Source organism: Penicillium nucicola, assembly GCF_028828085.1.
Source record: "Penicillium nucicola strain IBT 29836 chromosome Unknown utg000001l, whole genome shotgun sequence".
Classification (NCBI taxonomy): Eukaryota; Fungi; Ascomycota; class Eurotiomycetes; order Eurotiales; family Aspergillaceae; genus Penicillium; species Penicillium nucicola.
In genome coordinates this window covers 1417670-1439342 of record NW_026643125.1, presented here as the reverse complement: position 1 = coordinate 1439342, position 21673 = coordinate 1417670, and the positions used below count along the sequence as shown (strand labels likewise).

At 45.2% G+C, this 21673-nt stretch overlaps 6 protein-coding genes across 6 annotated transcripts; 3 read left to right on the top strand and 3 right to left on the bottom strand.

The window, feature by feature from the left end:
* Nucleotides 1-58: 58 nt before the first annotated feature.
* N7511_000557 (uncharacterized protein) lies at nucleotides 59-1612 on the bottom strand (the record flags this gene model as incomplete). Its single annotated transcript, XM_057122982.1, has 1 exon — nucleotides 59-1612. One exon carries the CDS (start codon nucleotides 1610-1612, stop codon nucleotides 59-61), a length of 1554 nt encoding a protein of 517 aa, XP_056988715.1.
* A 1177-nt stretch (nucleotides 1613-2789) lies between these two features.
* Nucleotides 2790-3136, top strand: N7511_000556 (uncharacterized protein; the record flags this gene model as incomplete). Its single annotated transcript, XM_057122981.1, is given in 2 exon segments — nucleotides 2790-2971; nucleotides 2989-3136. The coding sequence occupies 2 exon segments, from the start codon at nucleotides 2790-2792 to the stop codon at nucleotides 3134-3136; spliced, it is 330 nt and encodes a 109-aa protein (XP_056988714.1).
* A 738-nt stretch (nucleotides 3137-3874) lies between these two features.
* On the top strand, nucleotides 3875-5337 carry N7511_000555 (uncharacterized protein; the record flags this gene model as incomplete). The annotated part of the gene is made up of 4 exons (XM_057122980.1): nucleotides 3875-4128; nucleotides 4174-4520; nucleotides 4572-4882; nucleotides 4936-5337. The coding sequence occupies 4 exons, from the start codon at nucleotides 3875-3877 to the stop codon at nucleotides 5335-5337; spliced, it is 1314 nt and encodes a 437-aa protein (XP_056988713.1).
* A 724-nt stretch (nucleotides 5338-6061) lies between these two features.
* N7511_000554 (SANT/Myb-like DNA-binding domain-containing protein) lies at nucleotides 6062-7984 on the bottom strand (the record flags this gene model as incomplete). Its single annotated transcript, XM_057122979.1, has 3 exons — nucleotides 6062-7242; nucleotides 7302-7487; nucleotides 7600-7984. 3 exons carry the CDS (start codon nucleotides 7982-7984, stop codon nucleotides 6062-6064), a joined length of 1752 nt encoding a protein of 583 aa, XP_056988712.1.
* A 320-nt stretch (nucleotides 7985-8304) lies between these two features.
* N7511_000553 (uncharacterized protein) lies at nucleotides 8305-9198 on the top strand (the record flags this gene model as incomplete). Its single annotated transcript, XM_057122978.1, has 4 exons — nucleotides 8305-8343; nucleotides 8372-8505; nucleotides 8895-8973; nucleotides 9058-9198. 4 exons carry the CDS (start codon nucleotides 8305-8307, stop codon nucleotides 9196-9198), a joined length of 393 nt encoding a protein of 130 aa, XP_056988711.1.
* A 5162-nt stretch (nucleotides 9199-14360) lies between these two features.
* Nucleotides 14361-15134, bottom strand: N7511_000552 (GPI anchored serine-threonine rich family protein; the record flags this gene model as incomplete). Its single annotated transcript, XM_057122977.1, has 1 exon — nucleotides 14361-15134. One exon carries the CDS (start codon nucleotides 15132-15134, stop codon nucleotides 14361-14363), a length of 774 nt encoding a protein of 257 aa, XP_056988710.1.
* Nucleotides 15135-21673: the final 6539 nt, after the last annotated feature.

The window sequence follows — 21673 nt, the reverse complement described above, 5'->3', positions numbered from 1 at the left end:
AGACTGGCGCTAACATCGGGTTGTGGAATCTTCGCCCAAATGAATGTCGAAAGGGAGGCTAGATCATGCGCGTGGTATTTGAATCCAAAGGGAGTTGAGAAAGCGTATTCTGTATATCAAATTGAAACCCTGAATGTGGTGCCGATCCAAACAAAGAATTGGATGTGGTCGTGACCGGGTTTGTGGAAATCGAAGCCAGCTCGTGGGGAATAATATCTGGAAATGAAAGTCCAGTGTAATTGTGTATAATATGATTTGGAATCGTGGAAAATTCAGCCAATTCGTGAGTAGCTGTGCTTTGATCTGATACGGAGCTTGGCTCCTCGAACCGGACCGTAGAAAACGGGACATTTTCATGTTGCTTTCGGGTATCGTGGACATTTTGAGGAATGGTTGAGAATGAAGAAAGTTCGTGAGGGCTCATTATTGGAAAGACTGAGCCATGAGATTGGAAGCCTTGTGCATGGGCTTCTGAGGAACTAGGGTTATTCTGGGTAGAGGCAAAGGTGTCTGCCTCTCTAGCCGTCACAATAGGATGCGTGAGATTGTTTTGAACTTGAACCTCCTGCATAGATCTTCCTGGATTTCGCGAAATCAATTGGAAGTCAGAACTTATGTGCTCGAACCACACCGAGATGTCCTTGGCTGCATCCTCGAAGACTCTTTCTTTTTCCCCCACCAGAAGTGCAACAAATTGTGGCAAATCTGCGGGTTTCAAGCTTTGAAATTGGCCGTATTCAAATATTGTGACCATCGCGACTACCCCCTCGACAGCTGCGTGACCATCTTGATCCTTCAAGGCGTCATTCGTGAGTCTTTCGAATAACAATTGATTTACACCCCTGCTGATTCCTTTTTTCAGCACGTTGTGATCTGATTCTGGATAGCCATATTCTCTGATATACCGGGCTATCTTGCCGGAACGATTGTTTCCGATATCTTGGTATTTGGCATTTGTGGAAGCTTGTTGAAGCTTGTCATATAGTTCGTCGATCTTGGGCCTCCATCCCCATTTGCGCTCCCACGCGGTGAATTGTTTAGCAAGTGAAATCTGACTCAGACCTTTCAAAAGCTTCTGCTCATTGTTTGGAGTTTTGTTGCCATCCACCTGCTTCAGATGGTCGACTCTCTTATCTCGATATTGAGTTTCTTGCTCGTCATGTAAGATCTCGGACAAGGATACTTTTTGCTTTGAGAACTTTAAAATATCAGAGCGCCGTTCTTTCAATTTCTGAAAAAGTTGGACGGAATGGCTTTTTTCGACTGTCTCTCTCTTTCGCTTCCGAGAAATATCGTGACCGGGTTTGATAGAAGAGGTAATGATGGGACACAGGAGACTTAACGGGTTCTCAGCCTCAATATGCTGTGATGAACGATTTGTTGCTGAAGACAGGTGGCTCGTTTCAGCATCAGCAATGGACTCTGGTGGTGAACGGGCAATGCCGCGTTCAAAAGCATTGATAACAGTATCGATATTCGCTGAAGTGTCAAGAATCTTCACAATATGCCGTATCGTTTTGGTTGCCAGCTCACGATGAGTCTGAATGATACCACTAGGAGTACTGCACAGAAGATTGAAAGCCGACAGAACTTCGTTTTCTTTTGAAAGCATGATTTAGATTTATTTGTGAACTCCATGGTGCGGATGCTCCTGTAATAAGGTCTAAAAGCGGGGAAAGCACAATCAGTACGCAAGAGGCAGACCACTTATAGCGCAGCTTCTGGGCCGTATGGCCCAGAAGCTGCGCTATAAGTGGTCGGATCTCCTTTGCCAAACTACCCCCACCCGGCTAGACCGTAATAAATATTGGGGCTAGCGCCTAACTGATTGAAATCCCCAAGACGCGCTCATTAGTAGGGTTAGGCGTTCACAGCATTGTTGTATCTCCTCAGTAATCCGTGAATTGGCTTTCACACTTACATTAGTTCATATGCAGCCCAAAAAATCCGATATTGCTACGTATCAGTGTATTGTTGACATCCAACACTCACTCGAGCTGCGGATGATCGCAATTACTGCATCTAGACTGCACCTACAATGAAATGGTAGATAGATCGCTCGAAACGTCCAGTCCAAATCGAGGTGGAGGCATTGTGTCTTTGTAGGAACACCTATCTGCAGGTCAGCCGCTGGCGAAAAATAAGAAACATCTTGGTGTTTACAAGCACGTCCATAAGCCGTATATCTCTTTATTGTTTTGAACCTTACAAATATTATGTAGAAGACAGCTCAGCCTCATCGGCTAAGCTGTACATGCCTTTTAACTGCTGTTGTTCGCAGAGTATCATGGATTGTAGTCATGTCTGTGGCTTGGACGCTAATGCGGCAAGGTGAGACTGTGTGCCCGGGTACACAACTCCCATCGTCAGCTGAAATGAAGCGTCAATCGAAGGTATCTTATTTGTCCGAATCTAGATGGTCACTAGTCCCTTTCCTGCCAATGAAACCGCGCTAGTCGCAGCTAATACATCAATCAAAGAGCGAGGGCCAAGTACAATGCTCGGTTGGCATTGTTTGGGTATTTATTACACCTTAATATTGGAAGAACTTCCTGTCAGGGCCCCGCATGCACCAGGACCACTCATTGGCCAGTACCTAGACGAACCTTGCAAGAACCAACCAACAAACACCTGGGCCAAAAGGCTGTTCGTTTTCTTGATGCATCACCTAGGTTGCGCTGTTTGTTATATAAAGAGCATAGTCCTGTGCTGCTTCATCCTTGAAGTTCATCATTGCTCCAGCATATTCTATTTACGGCCATCTGCTTAGCAAAGCCACAGCCCAAATCATGTCTCGCGCTTTCTCGACCGCTGCCCGTAGCCTTCTCAGGATCATCTGGAAAGGATCCGAAGCGATTCCGAAGTATGACGAGATGATCAAAGAGAAAATTCAAAGCAACCCAAAGCTCAATGGAAGAGCTGAGAGAGTCGAACTAGCGTTGGTTTTACTAGCTGTGCAGATCAAGACAAAGTACTGATAATTTCTAGTGGTACGGAGCATGTTTCGAATAAAGACAGCAAGTTACGGGTGTCCGGACAGATATATACTGAGGATGGAGCTCGTCTCACTTCGGGTCATTGGTATCATGATGGTCAAGTGAGCTATTCAAAGGAGCCATATAATGAGACAAAATAAGGAATATATGTTCATGTGATGGAACAAACAGATCTGATCTGTACGAATGGACTTAGGTCCCGATCAAAGAATCTGTCTATTAGTCCTTCTCCTCTCTGGCCAATGATACACGTGTTCTTCCTTGCTGCGAGCGTCTTCGTATGCGTCGAGGATTCTCTTTGATTATACATATCGTGTGATGGACCTAGAAGTGATACTCGTTAACTAAGGAATAAAACTTAGAAGTAAATATTATGTTGCATTGGTTTTCCGGCCGATATAGCCTGACGTAATTGTCTACTTATGTGTTTTAGATATTAAAATCCCCCGTAAACTCACGGGGATGACCCAACGTGTTGGAAAGATGGGCGCCCAGCAATCCCAATAGCCAAATAGTCTAAGCTATCTACAAAGCACACAATGCTAGTGAGTAGGGATCTAGTCGAGTCTCATTCCGAAATGGAAGCATATTTTGACGAAAATACTGATACATGAAAAATGGAGGAAAGAGAGGAAGAAAGAAGATACGAACAAAAGATCTGGGTAATGAACACAGTCGTCGCAAATTCGAGGAAGCCTACTTAGATTAAACCACGCAAGAGTGATAAAGTATCAGAAACGCAAGCAGTCAATTAATTAGTCGGCGCTGAATATTCCGTCGGTTTCTGCCGTTACTTACCGTAAATAGGATCCACATGGGGTACTTATTTAATCCCTTATCCAAGACATTATGGCCATCTCGACTTTCCCCGGCCAGACATGACGCTCAAATCGACATCTTTGAAAATGTCTCCTCTTGGATGGTTGCGCTCTACTCCATCCAAATCCCGACCTATCCCTGCCAGCGTCCTCCGGGCTTCTCAATGTGTTGAAGAGGAGCGTGCGCCTCATTATAACCCTAAGCACTTTTATCCCATGCGACTCCACGAGATACTTGCGGACAGATATCAAGTGGCTGTGAAACTTGGGTGGGGAACCAGCTCTACTGTCTGGCTGGCTAGAGATCTTCATCAGTAAGTCTTACTTCAACACGGCATGTCTTTGCTCTAACCTTCAAGGTGGCGCTGGCTTCCTCCACGTTATGTTGCGATAAAGGTCAATGCAAACAACTATTTATCAGACGAATGCGCCCGAAAGGAGTTACGAATCACGGAGCGTATAACCCAAGCAAACCCGGCCAACGAAGGCCGGTATTTTGTTCGCACTCTACTTGACTCATTCGAGTTATCAGGTCCTGACGGCAACCATATCTGCATGGTCTTTGATCCCCTATATGAGCCTCTGTGGATGTTAAAAAGGCGCTTCCAGGGAGACACTCTTCCTCCCGATATTCTAAAAACTATCGTTCAGTTGGTTACTATGGGCCTTCACTATCTTCACACCGAAGCTCATATCATCCATACAGGTCAGAATAATAACCAGAAATCCCGTTGCTTCAATTTCTAACATTTACTAGATCTGAAGTCCGATAATATTCTTATGGCTCTTCGAGACCCTTCTATACTCGACGCGGTTGTTCACGATGAAATCGAGAATCCACTGCCTCAGAAAAATGTCAAAGATCGGACGATATATCTGTCGCGGAATAACTTTGGCTTACAAGTGGATAATCTAGGGAGGCCAGTGATCACGGATTTTGGGCTTTCTGTTGAAGGAGATCAGGGACCTTATAATCACCCTATTCAGCCTAATGGATTTCGAGCCCCAGAGGTTATCATCGGAGCAAACTGGGACTACAGTACTGATATTTGGAATTTTGGCGCATTGGTGAGGTTCAATAAGTACCATTATTAGCATGCCTATATTAACAATATGATTAGATATGGGAGCTCCTTTGTGGGACCGGCCCTTTTGATTATTCGACATCATCCTCTGGTGCATCTTACAGCGAGGAAAAGCACTTAGCATCTATTATCTCCTTGATTGGGCCTCCGCCAGAGGATATGCTTAAACGCGGAAGTCAGAGTTCACGGTATTTCAACGGCAATGGTATTTCAATCACGATTTTCTCATCCCTCGAGTTAGTTGCTGATTACCCAACAGGTCAATTCAAATGTCCCGACCTTATTCCAAAAGCACGAGGACTGGAGCAAAAGCTTATGGTCATTGAGGGGGAAGAGAAGCGGTTGTTCTTGAAATTTATCTCGAGGCTACTGCAATGGCGTCCAGAGGATCGAGGAACTGCACAAGAGCTACTTTCTGATCCTTGGCTAAAACCTTAAAGATTCACCGGGAAAGACAGAGAAAAATGTATTTATATGTCAGGAAAAGTGGTTCTTCCATTGTAGTACGAGCTTGCTTGAGTTTTACATAAAACCCAAAATTTTTATTTACTTTTGAATCGCCCATTCTTTCTGCAGTAACCTCCCCTGATGAGAAAGGGATCCATTTCCGATGGAAAGGAGCGGGGCTTTGTTACGCCGGGGGCACCTCTTTGGTCGCATGAGGAGGTGGTTATTACAATTTATTTCCTGTCCCGACAAATTCGTCTTCAAACGCTCCATTATATTCTTTTACGTCGAGGCTACGACCGTCCAACCCGCGCTATTCAACTCATACTCGTCTCTATAATCCAGCAGCACCCCTATCTGCAGCGTTCTTAGGGACATTGGGATTTGGATGCATGCCGTTGATAGCTGGATTGACGACTAGCTTGGAGATCATGAATCAGTGAATATCCTAATTCGATTTTTACCAGAGGGCGCACAAGACCTATCACTTGTAAGCCATCCTGTTGAAATGAAATCTTAAGATTACTCTCTCCTGCTCAAAATAGAATTAACAGATTGAAGAACCTTTGGAACTGCTCGACTTTCGTCGTACGGAACCATAAAATATTATTCCAGATCTTGAACACAAAGGGTCAAAGACTGCCTCGAAGCCACCACTCTCGATCTCTTGGAAGTGCGACTCGCCGATGGAAAGGGGGATAGAGATCTAGATGTGTCAGGCCACAGCCGTAGCTGCAGAACGTGTAACCCTTCCGCTCTGACCTCGCTTGTGACTTCCAGTTCCTCGGCCCTTGAGCTTCGTACTATAGCGAACCTGAAGAGCACCTTTCGTCCTCCCTGGAAAATGCTTCACTATCCGATTCCACGGGAGGCTTCGCTTTTCCTTCAGTTCAATCAAGCGTGCGTCTTCATCGGGCAGGAAACGAGTAGCACGCAGTGATGGCTTTTTGTTGCTGAGCTGCATGGTATGCCGTGTCATTTCTGAGCTTTCCTCGCACGCGGGAGCTTTTGTTGGCCCATGCGGACAAGAAGGTTGCCTATCCTCCTCGAAGGTACACGAATAGATGACTCTTGACAGAACTGTCTGCCGGGTGAGAAAACCTCTGATGGGAATGGTTTGCATGTCCTGCAAGCGGGTGCCGGGACGTGGATTTGAAATTTCCTCTTCTGGAGCGGGCGAGGAAAACACACGATACGGGCTGTCACGTCGAGCCTGAGCGGGCTGGATCTTCGTTGCAACAGTTCGTCTCGGTCTCTTCGTTTGACGTGGCAACCTGGCGATGCCACCAACACCAAAATCGTTCCCGTCCGTATAGTCACTGTCGTCAGGATCATCGCTTTCAATATTGCAAGTGGATTTTGCTCGATTTTTCCTTTTCCCTGTACAGCGTGTGGAGCCGGCTCTAGTGGACCCTGTTATTGGTATCACACGGGACCGGGTCACAGGCACCACAACCGATACGGAGCACGACCTAGATAAGTCTCTTGGTGAATCCTTTCCCTCTGATCTGGAAACTGCCTGCTTTCTTTGTTGCAGCACAGGCGAGATAGGGCTTGATACCGCTTCATCGTCAAGACAACAATCTGTTGAATGGATGTCGTTGCCGTCGCTCCGCACCTCCAGGTGGCTGTCGCGAGTTGCTGAAAGGTCCCTCGGGTCTAATTGGATGGCATGTACCTCCGGAGCCGGTAGAGGACTTGACTTTCTGGACTCTGCACCACTTTCAGGGCTCCACTGATTCGCAGGCTCTGGTTCATCTCCAGCTGGAACAGGTGTGCTGGGATTAGGCGATGGGGCCTGATCACTTGATACATAACCAACCGCCACGCTGTTGACCTCTGTCTCACAGCCAAAAACGGAAAGCTGGGTTTCATTGCGCTCAGTGGGTGAAGGATCTGTAGTCGTATGATGAGAAGCGACCTAGGAAAACCCTATCACCAGATAAACTACTAACCTTGAACGGGACACGGTTCGTTCGGTGAAACGGAACCATCAGCTTCCACAGGACAAGTTGGTGCACTGGCTGCTGATGAAAGGTCGGTCTCAGCAGAGTCTGATAAGGCGGCGGTATCTTGCGGCGTAGCAGGTCCGTCTGAGAGGACCCTTATATCGTCCGCAAAACGATCGTCACTGTGTGAGGCTGTATTAAAATAAGAAGTCAGCATATTTCACTCATCTTCGCCTAAACAATTGATGCCACCTAATGGGGACCTGAGAAGCTAGAGGAGCCAGCAGATGAGCAGATCACTTACCACTGTGTTGATCATGCGGCTCCTTTCTTTGGATGCCGTTGATGTCCTCTGCTTGAGTCTCTTCGCTGCTTCCAAAGCATGATGCTGGAGTGTCCTGGCTCCCGAATTCGGCCATTTCCAAGTTGACTAATTCTGTATCAAACACATTCACATGGGCGTCGCGATCACAAGGCACAGCAGGAGAGGGACTCTGTCGACGAGGACGACAAGTTTGCGAGGACTCATGAGAAAAGCACGGGGGTCGCGAAGGTAGAGGATGGATCAGGACGGGCTGGTTTGAAGGAGGGTGGGAAAAAGAAGTAGTCAGGTGTGGCTGTTTGCAAGGGGGCTTCGGGATGGGGGGAGGGTGGTAATGGATGATGTTGTCCAGGTCGATAGAGGCCATGGTTTTCACGAGAGGCAGAGGAGAATGAACCGGCGGGTGTGAACAATAGGAAATGTGTAGTATAATCTAAAGAACTGCTTCTCTTGCTCTCACAGAAATTCCAAGGTGCCCTTTATACTGAATTGAATTGACGGAAAGCGAGCAACACATGTCTAGCATCCCTCGCCGCAGTGGGAATACCAAGACTCTTTATATGCATTTCCTGAGTCCCCGTCTCACTTCATTTCACCTCGACTTCCTATCTGGGGCGGCTGGGGAAATTTGATAGGACTGATTATCGCCACGGGCCGAAGTGCTGCCTGTCAGCATTCAGAGCAGGAATGACCAAGGGGTCAGATGGCAACGCGCTACAGCATGCGGTATTTTTCCAATTGGATAATACCGTAGCATCGCATTATCAGGTTTGACCTGATCTGTCCGTGCATGCATTTATCAGCCTTGCTTCGCCTTGCTAAAAGCGGGCCAGAGGCGAAGGATCGCCTTTGGAGAATAGCATGTCGCGGCCGAAGGCCCCTATTTAAGTGAGCGGCCAATATAATCACAGTGTTTGAGATTCTATAACGGCGTTCTCCGAGGCCGTTGTACGAGGCAAAGGGACCCGGGAACAAGTGCGAGTCCGGTCATTCTGCGCCACGGCTTCAAGACGAGGGATCGGCGAGAGAAGACCAGCCAATGGCATATATGTAGGCAAATTAGACAGCGCACAAAAGAGCGAGATTCGGGTTACGTCGTATCGTAGGCGCATTGTGCAGAGACGAAAGTTATTCAGTCACCCGGCCAACGATGAGGCACTATTGATTCCTATGTTAGAGCGACCGAGACATACGGATGAGGTGGTGGGAGCCAGCCAGCACGCGCGTATCCAGAAGCCCAATTCTCTGTGGCGAAGATTGCGGACCGGCATCTGTAGCCGACAAAAACACCAGGGCAATGGACTAGCAGACCGTGCCGCCGGCGCTCAAGCCGGTGGAGAAAAGGCACTGCTCCGTGTGTGAGGCAACCAGCTGAAACAGGGCGTCCGGTGCCGTGTGATCCGGACATACGGTATCATTTCACGAAACCCCGATCGCTAGGACCGGGCGGGCAAGAGGGAAGTGCAGCACGACGAGAGCGAGGACGTTGAGCGACGCACCGAGTTATATACTCGTGGGTGTTGGGGCCGGTCGGCGGTGGAGGACGGCAGATGCCTGTTCGGGGAAGGCGTGGGCCGCTAGACGGCATCTGGACGAGCTAAACCCAAGGTAGACGGGATGGGTCGGATACCATCCTGGGGCTAGCGCCGCGCCAAACCGCTTCTGGACAGGCTAAACCTGAACAGGGCACCCGGGGGCCCACGCCAAACCCGATCGAGGGGGGCGCCGAATCCGGCCGCGCCGGCACAAATGGTATTTGTACCGCTAAAATTCTAATAAACGTATATATTAGAATAAGCGAGGGCGATCGTGATTATAGACTTATAGCCAGAAAGTATATTCTAAAAGCTAGTGACGTCCTCGCCTATATAACGTAACTTGACCTAATCACGAATACTAGATTAGTTATCTATTAAGTGTTTAGAATACTTCAAAATTAGCGTATTAAAATCGGTATATACTTTGTAGCATCGATTAAGAGGCCGTTCAATTATCCCGCTATTCAAAAAAGGTGAAGTGTGGATCGAATCCTAAAGTATTCTTAGTACCTCCTCGAGATCTTGGAGTGCTTCTCGAAGGCCCCTAATAGCCTTTTCCTAGTTACGAAGACTCTATACCGTGCTGAACAATATGCGACTCGATTAAAGGGCTAAGGCTAACAAGCCAGTAAGCCCCGAGCTAATACCAATAATTTCGGCCATTCGGAAACGGAAGAAGATCGTACTGTTCGATATAATGAGGGAGGGTGACCAATATATAGGCGGCTTATGGCGACGTATGAAAGAAGTGAAAATGAATTGGTACGCGCACTTATTTGCGCGCGCCCTAAGATGCTTTCCAGCCAGATCATAGCGGGCGCGTATTATGCACAGATTATTGGCGTGTACTACCGACGGGTATTAGCAACTAATTACCACGTGACTTTATGTGACGTGACTTACCTGCATGATGCAGGCTGCATCACCTCTATCGCATATCACGCCTCCAATGAAGGACAAACCGATTAGATCTAAGTTTAGCAAAGTGAAGTTCACTATCTCAGAAGCCGCCGCAACTTAATTATCCGGGTTACTATTTGTTGGGAAGGAAAGCGCCTCGAAAGCGCGCACGAACGGCAGGCGCGTTGATGCCATTTGAATTAAGTTAACTTACGTTAACGTAATTCACTACCGAGCCGCCACAACCACCGAGTCGCCACCCCACCAAAAAACGCGTCAAGAAATTAAACCTTTCTTCTTTAATCACCAACCATGCCACCAATTCGCAATAAATCCTCTCAAAAACGTATAGAGCAAGAGGGCAGGATATTACTTGCTATTCAAGCTATTGAAAACAAGGAAATAAGCTCTATTGCTCTCGCAGCTAGGACTTTTGATATACCGCGTTCAACTCTACGCGACCGTCTGACTAGCTATACAAATCGCGCCGAAACCCGCGCCAATAGTCTAAAATTGACTACAATTGAAGAGGATTCGCTTTAAAAATAGATACTCTCTAAAGATTCTCGTAGAGCAGCCCCTCGCCCGTTAACTATACGAGAAATAGTAGATTTACTACTCGCTACGCGCGGATCTATACCCCCTCTTACTGTCGGCGTAAATTGGGTTACAAAATTCGTTAAACGGTATCCTCTTCTTGCCTCCCGATTCTTAAGACGCTATGATTATCAGCGAGCTTAATACGAGGATCCTAGAATCATTTCTAAATAGTTCTCTCTCGTTTAAAAAATAGTTTTAACGTACGGTATCGATGCTAACGATATTTATAACTTTGACGAGACCGGTTTTGCAATAGGTTTAATCTTAACCGCAAGGATTATTACGAGAAATAAATATTACGGTCGGCGATCACTTTTATAACCGGGAAATCGCGCGTAGGTGACTACAATTAAATATATAAACGCGTCGGGGTAGATACTTCCTCCTTATATCATTTTTAAGGGCAAAGTCTTTATCGAATCTTAGTTCGATAGCCTTCCTAATAATTAGAGACTCGAGGTTAGTCCAAACGGATAGACGTCTAATAAAATTAGACTCCGATAGCTTAAGAAGCTATTTATTCCCTCTACTACTCTTCGTACGAAGGGGAAGTATAGACTTCTAATACTCGACGGCTATAGGAGTCATTTAACCCTAAAATTCGACAAAATATATAAGGAGAACAAAATTATCGCAATTTATATACCTCCTTATTCGTCTTATCTTTTATAGCCTCTTAATATTAGCTATTTTACGGTATTAAAATACGCGTACGGTCGGTTTATCGAATCAAAAATACGGGTCAAAATCAACCATATTAATAAACTAGACTTCCTCGAAGCCTATAAATCCGCGCGTATTAAAGCATTTAAATCGGAGACTATTAAGAATAGCTTCTCTACCACTAGTTTAATACCTTTTAACCCTAGTCGGGTTCTCTCAGAGGTCAATATTCTTACGCGTACGCCAACCCCCCTATCGAGCCGGGGTAGCGAGTAGGAGCTAAAAACGCCCTTAAACTACGTCCAATTGCAAAAATAAGCTTCTTTAATAAAAGCATTATTACGACAGCGATCAAAAAGCCCCCTAAGTCCGCTAAATTCTACGATAAATCAGGTTTTAAAAGCCTATCAAATCATAATACAATCAGCAGCTATTCTTAAGAAAGAAGTAAGCGATTTACGCGCTAAAAATAAGAAGAAGAAGCGAAATAGGACTAGATCTACCTTGCAGATCTATTCTTAGGAAGGCCTTACAGTTTCAGAGGCCTTAGCTTTAGTATCTTAGCAAGAAGACCCAATTCTAAGGCAGATATCTGATAGGGTAGATCAGACTATATCTGCTTCAGAGCCGCGTACTAGGGCAGCCCCTAGGTGTTCTGACTGTAGGGAGCTAGGTCATCGAAGAAATGCCTGTTATAATAAATCTCGCGTTTAATTTAATTGAATATATGGCGTTTTGGTTGAGATATTAGCATTAAATTGACGCGTTTTTTGGTGGGGTGGCTCCTCGGTGGTTGTGGCGGCTCGGTAGTGAATTACGTTACACTAGATGAGTCATCGGTTTTAACGTAATTCACAACCGAGCGGCCACCACAACCGAGTGGCCACCCCACCAAAAACGCATCATTATTAATGCATCTATCTCAACCAAAACGCTAATAAATTCATTAAACTATACGCGAGATCCCTTATTACATGCAGTTCTCTTATGACCTAGGATTCCACAATCTGAGCATCTCGGTGGGGCTCTCGTACGTGGCAATGAAGGTAAAAAACCCTGGTTTACCTCACCTAATACTGGCGCTGAAATAGCCTGTATAGGCTGGGATATCAGGTCTGATGCCTCTTTCACTGTAAGGCTACCTTCGTAAAGTATCTGCCTTGTAGATCTAGCCTTTTTTTGCCTCTTCTTCTCGTTTGCAGCGCGTAAATCACTAACTTCCTTCTCAAGAATAGCTGCCGAATGCATTGTGATTTGACAGGCTTTTAAAACCTGATTTATCGCAGAATTTAGCGGGCTCGGGGGCTTTTTGAGCGCTGTTTTAATAAGGCTTTTATCGAAGAAGCTTGTTTTTGTAATTGGACGTAATTTGAGGGCGTTTTTGGCTCCCACTCGCTCCCTCGGCTTGAGGGGGGGTAGGCGTACGAATGCAGATATTGAGCTTTGAGATAACCCGATCAGGGTTATAAGGCACTAAACCGGTAGCACCGAAGCTATTCTTAATAGTCTCCGATTTAAACGCCGTGATTCGAGCGGTCGAGTAGGCTTCGAGGAAGTCTAGTTTATCAATATGATCGACTCCGGCACGCATTTTCGACTTAACAAGCTCGGCGTATACCTGTTTTAACACCGCAAAACAGCTAATATCGAGAGGCTGTAAAAGGTGAGATGAATGCGGAGGCATACAAATTGCGACAATATTGTTTTCCTTGCAAATTTTGTCGAATTGTGGTGTTAAATGACTACCGTGGCCGTCAAGTATCAACAGTCTATACCTCCCCTTCGTACGTAACGAAGTAGACGGAATAAAGAGCTTTTCAAGCCACCGAAGGCCAATTGCATTAGACGTCTATCCATTCGTACTAACTTCAAGTCTCCAATCATCCGGAAGGCCATCGAACCAAGATTCGATAAAGACTTTGCCCTTAAAGATCACACACGGAGGAAGCGCCCACCCTAACGCACTTATACATTCAATTGTAGTAACCCACGCGCGATTTCCGGGTTGTAAAAGCGATCGGCGGCCATAGTATTCGTTTCTCGTGACAACTTTTGCGGTCGCAATTAAGCCCATTGCAAAACCAGTCTCGTCAAAGTTATAGATATCAGCGGAATCGATACCATATTGAAGGATAGTCTTTTGGACGAGAGAAAACCACTGAGACATAACCCTAGGATCTTTGCATTTGGCTCGCTGATAGTCGTAACGTCTCGAGAAACGAGACGTAAGTGTAGGATGCCTTTTTATAAAGTTTGAAACCCAGTTTTCGCCGACCGTAACAGGGGGTATAGATCCACGCGCCGCCAGTAGTATATTGGCTATTTCTCGTACAGTTGACGGTCGAGGGGCTGCTCCACGTGAATCCAAAGAGATAATCCATTTTTCAAGTGAATCCTCTTCAATCTCTGTCAATTTCAGACCATTGGCGCGTGATTCATCGCGAGAAACGTGGCCAGCAATACGGCGGCGGAGAGTCGTACGAGGCACATCAAATCGGTTTGCTGCCTCTTGAATTGAGACAATTTCTTGCTTCTTAATAGCCTTAATAGCTAGTAAGATCCTACCTTCTTGCTCTGTACGTTTTTGAGCAGATTGAGTACGAATTGGTGGCATAATGGGTGATTAAACAAGAAAGGTCTGATTCTGTGACGCGTTTTTTGGTGGGGTGGCCACTCGGTTGTGGTGGCCGCTCGGTTGTGAATTACGTTATTCACGATTTATACACCCTAAACCCGCGTTTGGCGAGGTCTAGTGTATACCGAACAACATACAGTCTTCATGTTGATCATCATCATGGGGAGACCAGTGCAAACGGGAAAATATCCTAGAACGCGTGAGGAGCGTGACTCTATGTTCCACTAAATTACGTCTAGCATCATATAAAAGAAAAACAGAAAAAACAGAATTTGAGAAACAATCAAAAAGTACAAGGGGGAAATTGATTTCGATCTACCCTGAATAATTTCCTTCTCATTCGATGTTACATAAAATACATCGGCATAAAGGCCTGGTTACCGATTGCTCGGATAAAGAAACTTCCATCAAATTGTGTGCACGTTCGGGCAAGCCAGCACGGTCGCAGTGTTAGTGATAGTCAATGTGTGGATGCCAGGAGAATCAGTGACCTGGCCCAGTGCCGCAGTGACGACCGGCGAAGCATCAGATCCATTTGCATCGCTGGGCGCCGAGAGAGTCAGAGTCGGGGTGGGAACCTTGTCCAAGGTTACAGGGTGGGAATAGTCTGAGCACCAACCTATAGTCTTAGGCACAATTCCAGGCTTTGTATATTCAGAGTTCAAGATGCTGGCAGTGCTGGGTGATGGAGAAGGATGGACGTGGGATGGATGATGGAAAGGACGGGAGCTGGGAGTAGCGCTCACCGTGACATAAACGGTAGACACCGCAGCGTTGGGGCAGGTGAAGGTAGTTGGCAAAGGAGTGTCCACACAGGCGGTGCTGTTGTCGGCATTGGAGACGGTGAACTTATCACTCTGCGCGTAGATGATGTAGACGTTGGTGCCGTTGATACCGCTGATTTGGTAACCCCAGTCGGGGGTGGTATCGCAGGGGATTTGGACAGAGTAAGACAGATCCGACGTGGGGACGTCGATGGTCAGCGGAACATAAGATGGAGGCCAGGAGACAAAGTTCCAGAGATAAAGGCTAAAGTTGGTAGGATCGGTATCAACGCTAGTCCACTCGACGTTGACGGTGGACCCGGCTGCGTAGGTCGTGTTCGCAGCGGGGCTGGTTATTTCAATGGCAGCGACAAGCGAAGCGAGCGAGACGACCAGAGGGATCACGGAGCGCATCATTTTTGATTGTCGTTTTCTTTTGCTCAATCTAAAGGTTTTAAGGAGTGACTGACGATGCAAAGAAAGTGACCGAATACAAAAATATCAAAGAAAAAGAATGACTAGAAGTTGGAAAAGAAGCTTTGCCAGTTGAAAGGTAGAAAGGGGGGCCCACGAGGATATAAATACTCAATTGCGGGGAATTGCTCTACACCCCATTGGGAATGAACCAATGATCGGAAATTAAATGGTCTTAGAATGGACTAAAGTGGTTCTTGCCTTACGTCTATTTTCATAATTTAACTAAATCTTTGCTTCGGATTTTCCTGATTGGTGGTGTTCGAGACTATTTGGATCTTGGATCCGTGCCCGGCTATTATTTCCTTTCGGCCACAACACAGCTCGGTTTTGCTGTACATAACCGGCGAGGAATTCAGTCCGGTACCAGATACCAGACAATCACCGATTGATATTATCCTCAGCCATTAAAACGCCACAAGGTCAAAAGCCCACGCTTCGCTCAACAGCTCGCAAACCGTCAACTGCCCCTTTTTCCGCTACCAGGCAACATGGTCCTGAATTCCGAATTAGCCACATGGGTACAAGTTCGGTGACTGTAAGCCCGGTATGAGCAAAGCTTCCGGGATCTTGCGGACCAGTTCAAGATCCCCGAGGGTCATAGTCTTGGCGTTCATATATTCAAACTGGTCGGAAATTGGCTTCGGGATGAAAGAAGAGGGAAATGGGTTATCGATTTGATAATGTCGATGATGATGAGTTCCTTCGAAAACCCCTATCGATAAGTCAAGAGCATCAGATCAACAGTGAAGGCAATATCTCGAGAAAATCGCTATTAGCTTATATCCCACGAACCGCGAACGGTTCCGTAATTTTCACAACTCGGAGCAGAGAGGTGGCTTCGAGAGTCGTCGACTCTGACAACATTGTTGAAGTCCTACCAATGAACAAGCCTAATGCATTAGCACTGTTACAAAAGAAGCTCGGATCACTAGATGAAAGTGAGGACGCTCTGAGACTGGTGGATGAGCTTGAACTTATGCCACTTGCCACATCGCGGACCAGGTTAAGATCCCGGGTCTTCAAGATCCCAGAGTTAACATTTTCAAATTAGTCGAAAACTGGCTGCGGGATGAGAAGATAGGGAACTGGCTATGTGTTCTTGATAACGTCGATGACGATCAGCTTCTCTGTTCGGTTTCGTTGGCATGCCAAGGAGACCCGACGAGAGGCCCAACGAACGCCTCGACTAAACCACTTTTACAATATGTCCCTAGAAGCCGAAATGGATCTATCATTATTACGAGTCGGACCAGGGAGACTGCATTGAAGATGGCCGATCACAGGGACGTTATTGAGGTCAAACCTATGGAAAGATCAGAAGCACTAGAGCTTCTTCAGAGAAAGCTTGAACAACCACGGGAAAGTGAAGAAAGCCAACAGTTGGTGAACGAGTTAGAATTCATGCCGCTAGCGATCGTACAGGCCGCTAGCTATATTCGAACTCGGGCGCCTTCCTATTCGGTCTCGCAATACCTGAGAGGTTTCGAAGCGAGTGAACGTGAAACGACAAAGCTTCTGAAAGGTCATCTCTATCGGGACTGGGAGGCGAAGAACTCAATTATGGTGACGTGGCAAATCTCTTTTGATTATATACGCAAAACAAAGCCATCTGCTGCGGAGTTGCTTTCCCTCGTGAGTTTTTTCAATCGGCAAGGAATACCAGAGAACCTCATTCGGCAGCAGCCTAGGGCCAACTACGTATCAAGTCCGGAACCTCTAAGTTACTCCAATGACGGGGATACATCCGAATTTGATTTAGGTCCCGATTTTGAAGATGATATTGCAATACTGAGGGACTATTCATTTATATCTGTCAGTGAGAACAGTACTCCCTTTACGATGCATCGTCTGTTGCAACTAACTACGCGCGCGTGGTTGAAATCTCATGGACAAATAGACCAATGGAGAAATAAATTCATTAACATCCTGTCCGACAAGTTTCCCACCGGTGAATAAGAAAATTGGGAGAGGTGCAGATCACTCTTTCCCCATGTCAAATCTGCAATGTCACAGCGGCCAGCATTAATTCAGTGTTTACAAAAATGGGCTACGTTGCTTTTCAGAGCTGCATGGTATGCTTTGGAGTGCGGTAGCATCGTGGATGCAAGATAAATGGCCTCAATATCCAGAGACTAAAGAAGGCTCTTACTAGGTAATGGCCATGAAGATACCATTGATAGCACAGGTATGCTAGCAACGGCATACTGGCTTGAGGGCCGGTGGGAAGAGGCAGAGAAGCTCTTCCTGCAAGAAATACGATTGAGCAAGGTGACGCTCGGCGAGGACCACCATAACATACTGGCGAGTATGCGCAAGCTGGCAGCAACGTAGTGGTTGCGAAGAAGTAGAGCCTGAAAGTGAGTCAAAGCGTCCAGCATCAACGACAGCTTGTCGTATTGAGGGAGGAAGGCGATAGTACTTTTCGTGTGTCATACAAGAGATAGGAAGGCGTCTAAGCCTTGCACGTACCAGTATCACATGGCATAGGGAACGGCAGGATCTAGACGGAGACCGAGCAGTGCATCACGGGCGGTAAACATATACTCCGTCCAAATGGACGATACTGGATAATAACAGAATCTCAAAAATAAAGGATGAGATAAGCCGATGCGGGAGAGTTTGAAGACATAGGAGGATAAAAGGCCTAGTGTAGAAGTCTTGCCCGTCGCCTTAGGGGGCACCCCCGGCAATTGGAAATTGCCTCGCCGACCCCTATCAAGGGGGTCTCTAGGGGACCCCGCCCCCCGGCTCGAGGGCGCGTTAAAGTTGAACCAGAATTTTCGCTATAACGCCTCTTATAAAGAACGGGGTCTATCCCCACAGCCTTAAGAATTATATGGCGGCTACGTAGAGCAAGGAATGAGCTTTCCGAACGGGATAAGTAGTCATTTGCTCTACCTATCAAACTTGAGGGTCGGATATATCGATATATATGCGTTGACGGAGCGTGACTGAACCCGTATTTAGTCTCTAGGCTCGTATGCCTTGAATTCTCAGCGGGCCTATCAAGGTTGAGGTGATCACCGTATACCTCGCTAGATATATAAGTATTTCTCCCATATAATCTTTAGGTCTTGGTATCGCCTCGTCTCGATCACGGAGTTTAGTCAGAGTATAGAGACAGTATCTACTGTAGTAGATATCCTTACCATTAGGCGTGTTAGGTTATTAGGGTAGGGATCATTTGAAGAAATGATAAAAACAAAGTGAGATTGAGATTGAAGATAGATGAATCAGAGAAATATATGATTGAGATTAATGATTCTTTTTTGCTAGGTAATCCTGCTCAATTTAAGTTAAATTTCTCTGTTCTTCCTTTTTTGATGCTTTCGGCTTATTTGCTGCATTCGTAGGAATCCTAGGGTTATACTCTTATTGTTGTATTTTGAGGTTTCCTCGGATTTCCGGATGCAGTTTTCCTGAAAGCGGTTTATCATGTATTTTTCTGTGTTCGTAATTCTTCCATGTTTTTCTAAAGTTCTTTACTCTTCTTTGGAATTCTTAGATGTTCCAAATTTTCTATTGTCTTGTTCCTTTTTGTATGCTTGCTTGTTTTAGAGTCTTCATGGAATTCTTGAGTATGGTGTTTGCATATATTGTTTTTCTGTTCGAACTTATGTTCAAGTTCTTGTGTCATATTGTACTTATGTTTGTAACTTCTGTTACGTCTCTTTTTTCTTATGTTAAGTTTTCTTTATGTGTTTCTTCATGTTCTTCTTCTTTTGTTAAATCTTGTTTTGTTATATATTGATAATATTGATAAGGCGGAATAAATACCCACGCCATAAGGCTATCGCCTATCCCCGTAGGTCTTTAAATTCTGAGAGACAGACTGCTACTGTATGCACTCCTTCGAGTCTAGATTAGATGGCATACTAAGTGATCTAGTGGATAAATCGACTTAAAGGTCGAGTTAGCGACTCGTTGGTGTAAGTAATAGTCTTGTAGAAGAGATAGGCTATGTAATAGGAACGGCAAGGCCGAATAGGCACGTAATTTCGTCGCTTCGCGTCCGAGTCACGGGAATCCGAGAGTTACCTGTCATAAGATCGGAGTTAGCTAGTGTTTATTTAGTTAGAAGAGGCATTGTACTATACGTTGTTGATGAAGACGTCCCTTATGATTGAAGGTATGCTTTAGATAGTCGGTTAGTTAGGATCGCCGTTATACCTATGTCTCTTATATAACGCTGTTATCAATATACCGCGTTGTACCTAATTAGTTTGTTTGGGAAAGCCATACTAGTTATATAGGGCAGGCTTTTAAGACGGAAAACGCGGGCGATAAACCTATCTATTTTATGATTATATAGTCGTATTAGAGGACTCCTTGTAGAGATATACCGTCGTTTAGTGTACGATCGCGGTTAAGGTGGAGACGCGATAGAGCGCGTTAGCCTGTAGTTCTATCTAACTTAGCGGGAATAGCTTTTCTCGTGATAAGAGTTTCCGTAGTTAGTGATAGGCTACTATAATAGTATACTACTATTAGTGATTTTCGTGTCTATGGCGTAAACTTGGTATAAGGTATCGGACTTAACGCGGCTAGCGGCGCGATATTCAACTTACCTTATCGTGGACGACGAACGTCTAGAATTTATATATCATATTCTTGGCCTATAACCTTGGTTAGCGGGCTAGCATAGGTACTATAGTAAGTGGACTTAGTGGGAATCATATTCTCGTTCGCACTCCCGTGGCGGTCTATAACGTAACTATAGATATTAGTGTATTAAAATTTTAGTATAGTTAGAGGGAAGAACTTATCTAGTGCTTTAAAAGGAAGGTTTGCTCGACTCTAGAAGCTAAGGAAAAGTATTATAGAACTAGTTGCTAGGGGGAGGAGGACGTATTTATAGGCTCCTTAGCTCTAGTCGCGTATACTCTACTAAGAAGTAAACGTTAAAGGACACTATACCTATCCTAAGTAAGGTAGACTCTAATACTGTAACTATCTATAGCGACATCGTTAGAGCTGTTTGAGATACCCGCCGAGCGAAAATGCCGGTTATATTGAAAAATAGTGAAGTTGAGTCGGTTAAGAAACGTTAGCTAAGTGTTGAATATTCGGTCTTCTATATTGAGGTAATAAAAGTGATTTATTTTTTAATTTTCCTAATAGTGCCTATATTTTTATCACTCCGTATTATAGATTATATGATTTTTAGGCGTCGCTTGAATGTTGGTTGTTTAAGTTATATATAGTGTTCCGTCCGTTAAGACTCTAGATTACGGAAGCGTTAGGCGATACGCGAGCGGGTGCTTAACCCGTCCCGTTAAAACGTGACCGTCGTTATTAGCGGTCAACTTTTGAACTTATCACCGATATTAAGATACGTTCTTCACTATATTTTTTTAACCTCACTTTTATATTTTCTACTGCTAGAGTTCACGAGTCTAACGAGTGTGAGTAGAGTTTTGTGATTCAATATATATCTTTTAGCGCGTTCATCCTAGCGAGGATTAAAACGTGAGGTATATTCACTATATATAAACACTATAAGATATAAGATTTATACTAGTATCACTATGACCGGGCTTTTAATATAGCGCTAAGAGTCCTTGGATTCTAGGCAAAGTTTGACTACGTTGAATGACTTTTAGGTTGATAGTACTAATGCTTTATCTATTCCCGTTAAAGGTGTCTATCTAATGCTATAATAGGGCCTAGAATTCTTAGGGAACTGATTATATTCGTGGTAAGCTATATATCTTATAATTTTTAGCTTAAGTCTAGAAATCAGAACGAAAAGCGGAGCTTTTTACCCCCTAGGAAATGCTTTTTAGCTTCTAGGGATATTTTAGGCTCTAGGAATACGAAATCTACTCCTAGGATCTTTACACTATGCTCCTGATAGAATATATAATTGGCTCTAGGAATATACTATCTAGATCTAGGAGCTGTAGAGCCCCCGGGAGCATATTTCGGGATCTTAGAATACCATAGCACCTTTCGAATCCGTGGAAAGCCCTCAACACCTTCACCAATCCTGCGTATATATCTACGCAATTGAGTCATTTCGAAAGATTTGAGCTATAGCCCTAGGAGCGCTACTTACGCCTCTAGGCATTAATAAGTCGTTAATAGGAACCTGGCTTTGATTCCTCGAGGTAATGGTGTTAGACCCTAGGAGCTATGATAGGTTTCCTAGGGCCACGCGACTCCTAGAAGCTGCTGTCTTACTCCTAGAGACCTCTGAACAGCTGCTAGGAGCAAGAGAGCCCCTAGGGTCAAGATGCTTTCCTAGCATTGATAGAGCTATTAGTAGAAGCGTGACCGATGATAGTGAAGATAGTAGACCTATAGGCTACTATAAAGTTGATTTTCCGGGACTCTGCGTTTCGCGGGCTATATATCCGTGTAATTGAACGCCGACAATTTGCGTAAGCGAAGTGTGGGTAGCATTGTATCAAGAAACCGCGTTATATTTCATATTTTGTAGGCTCGCCTTTAAGACCGCCTACGGATAATATTTAGTG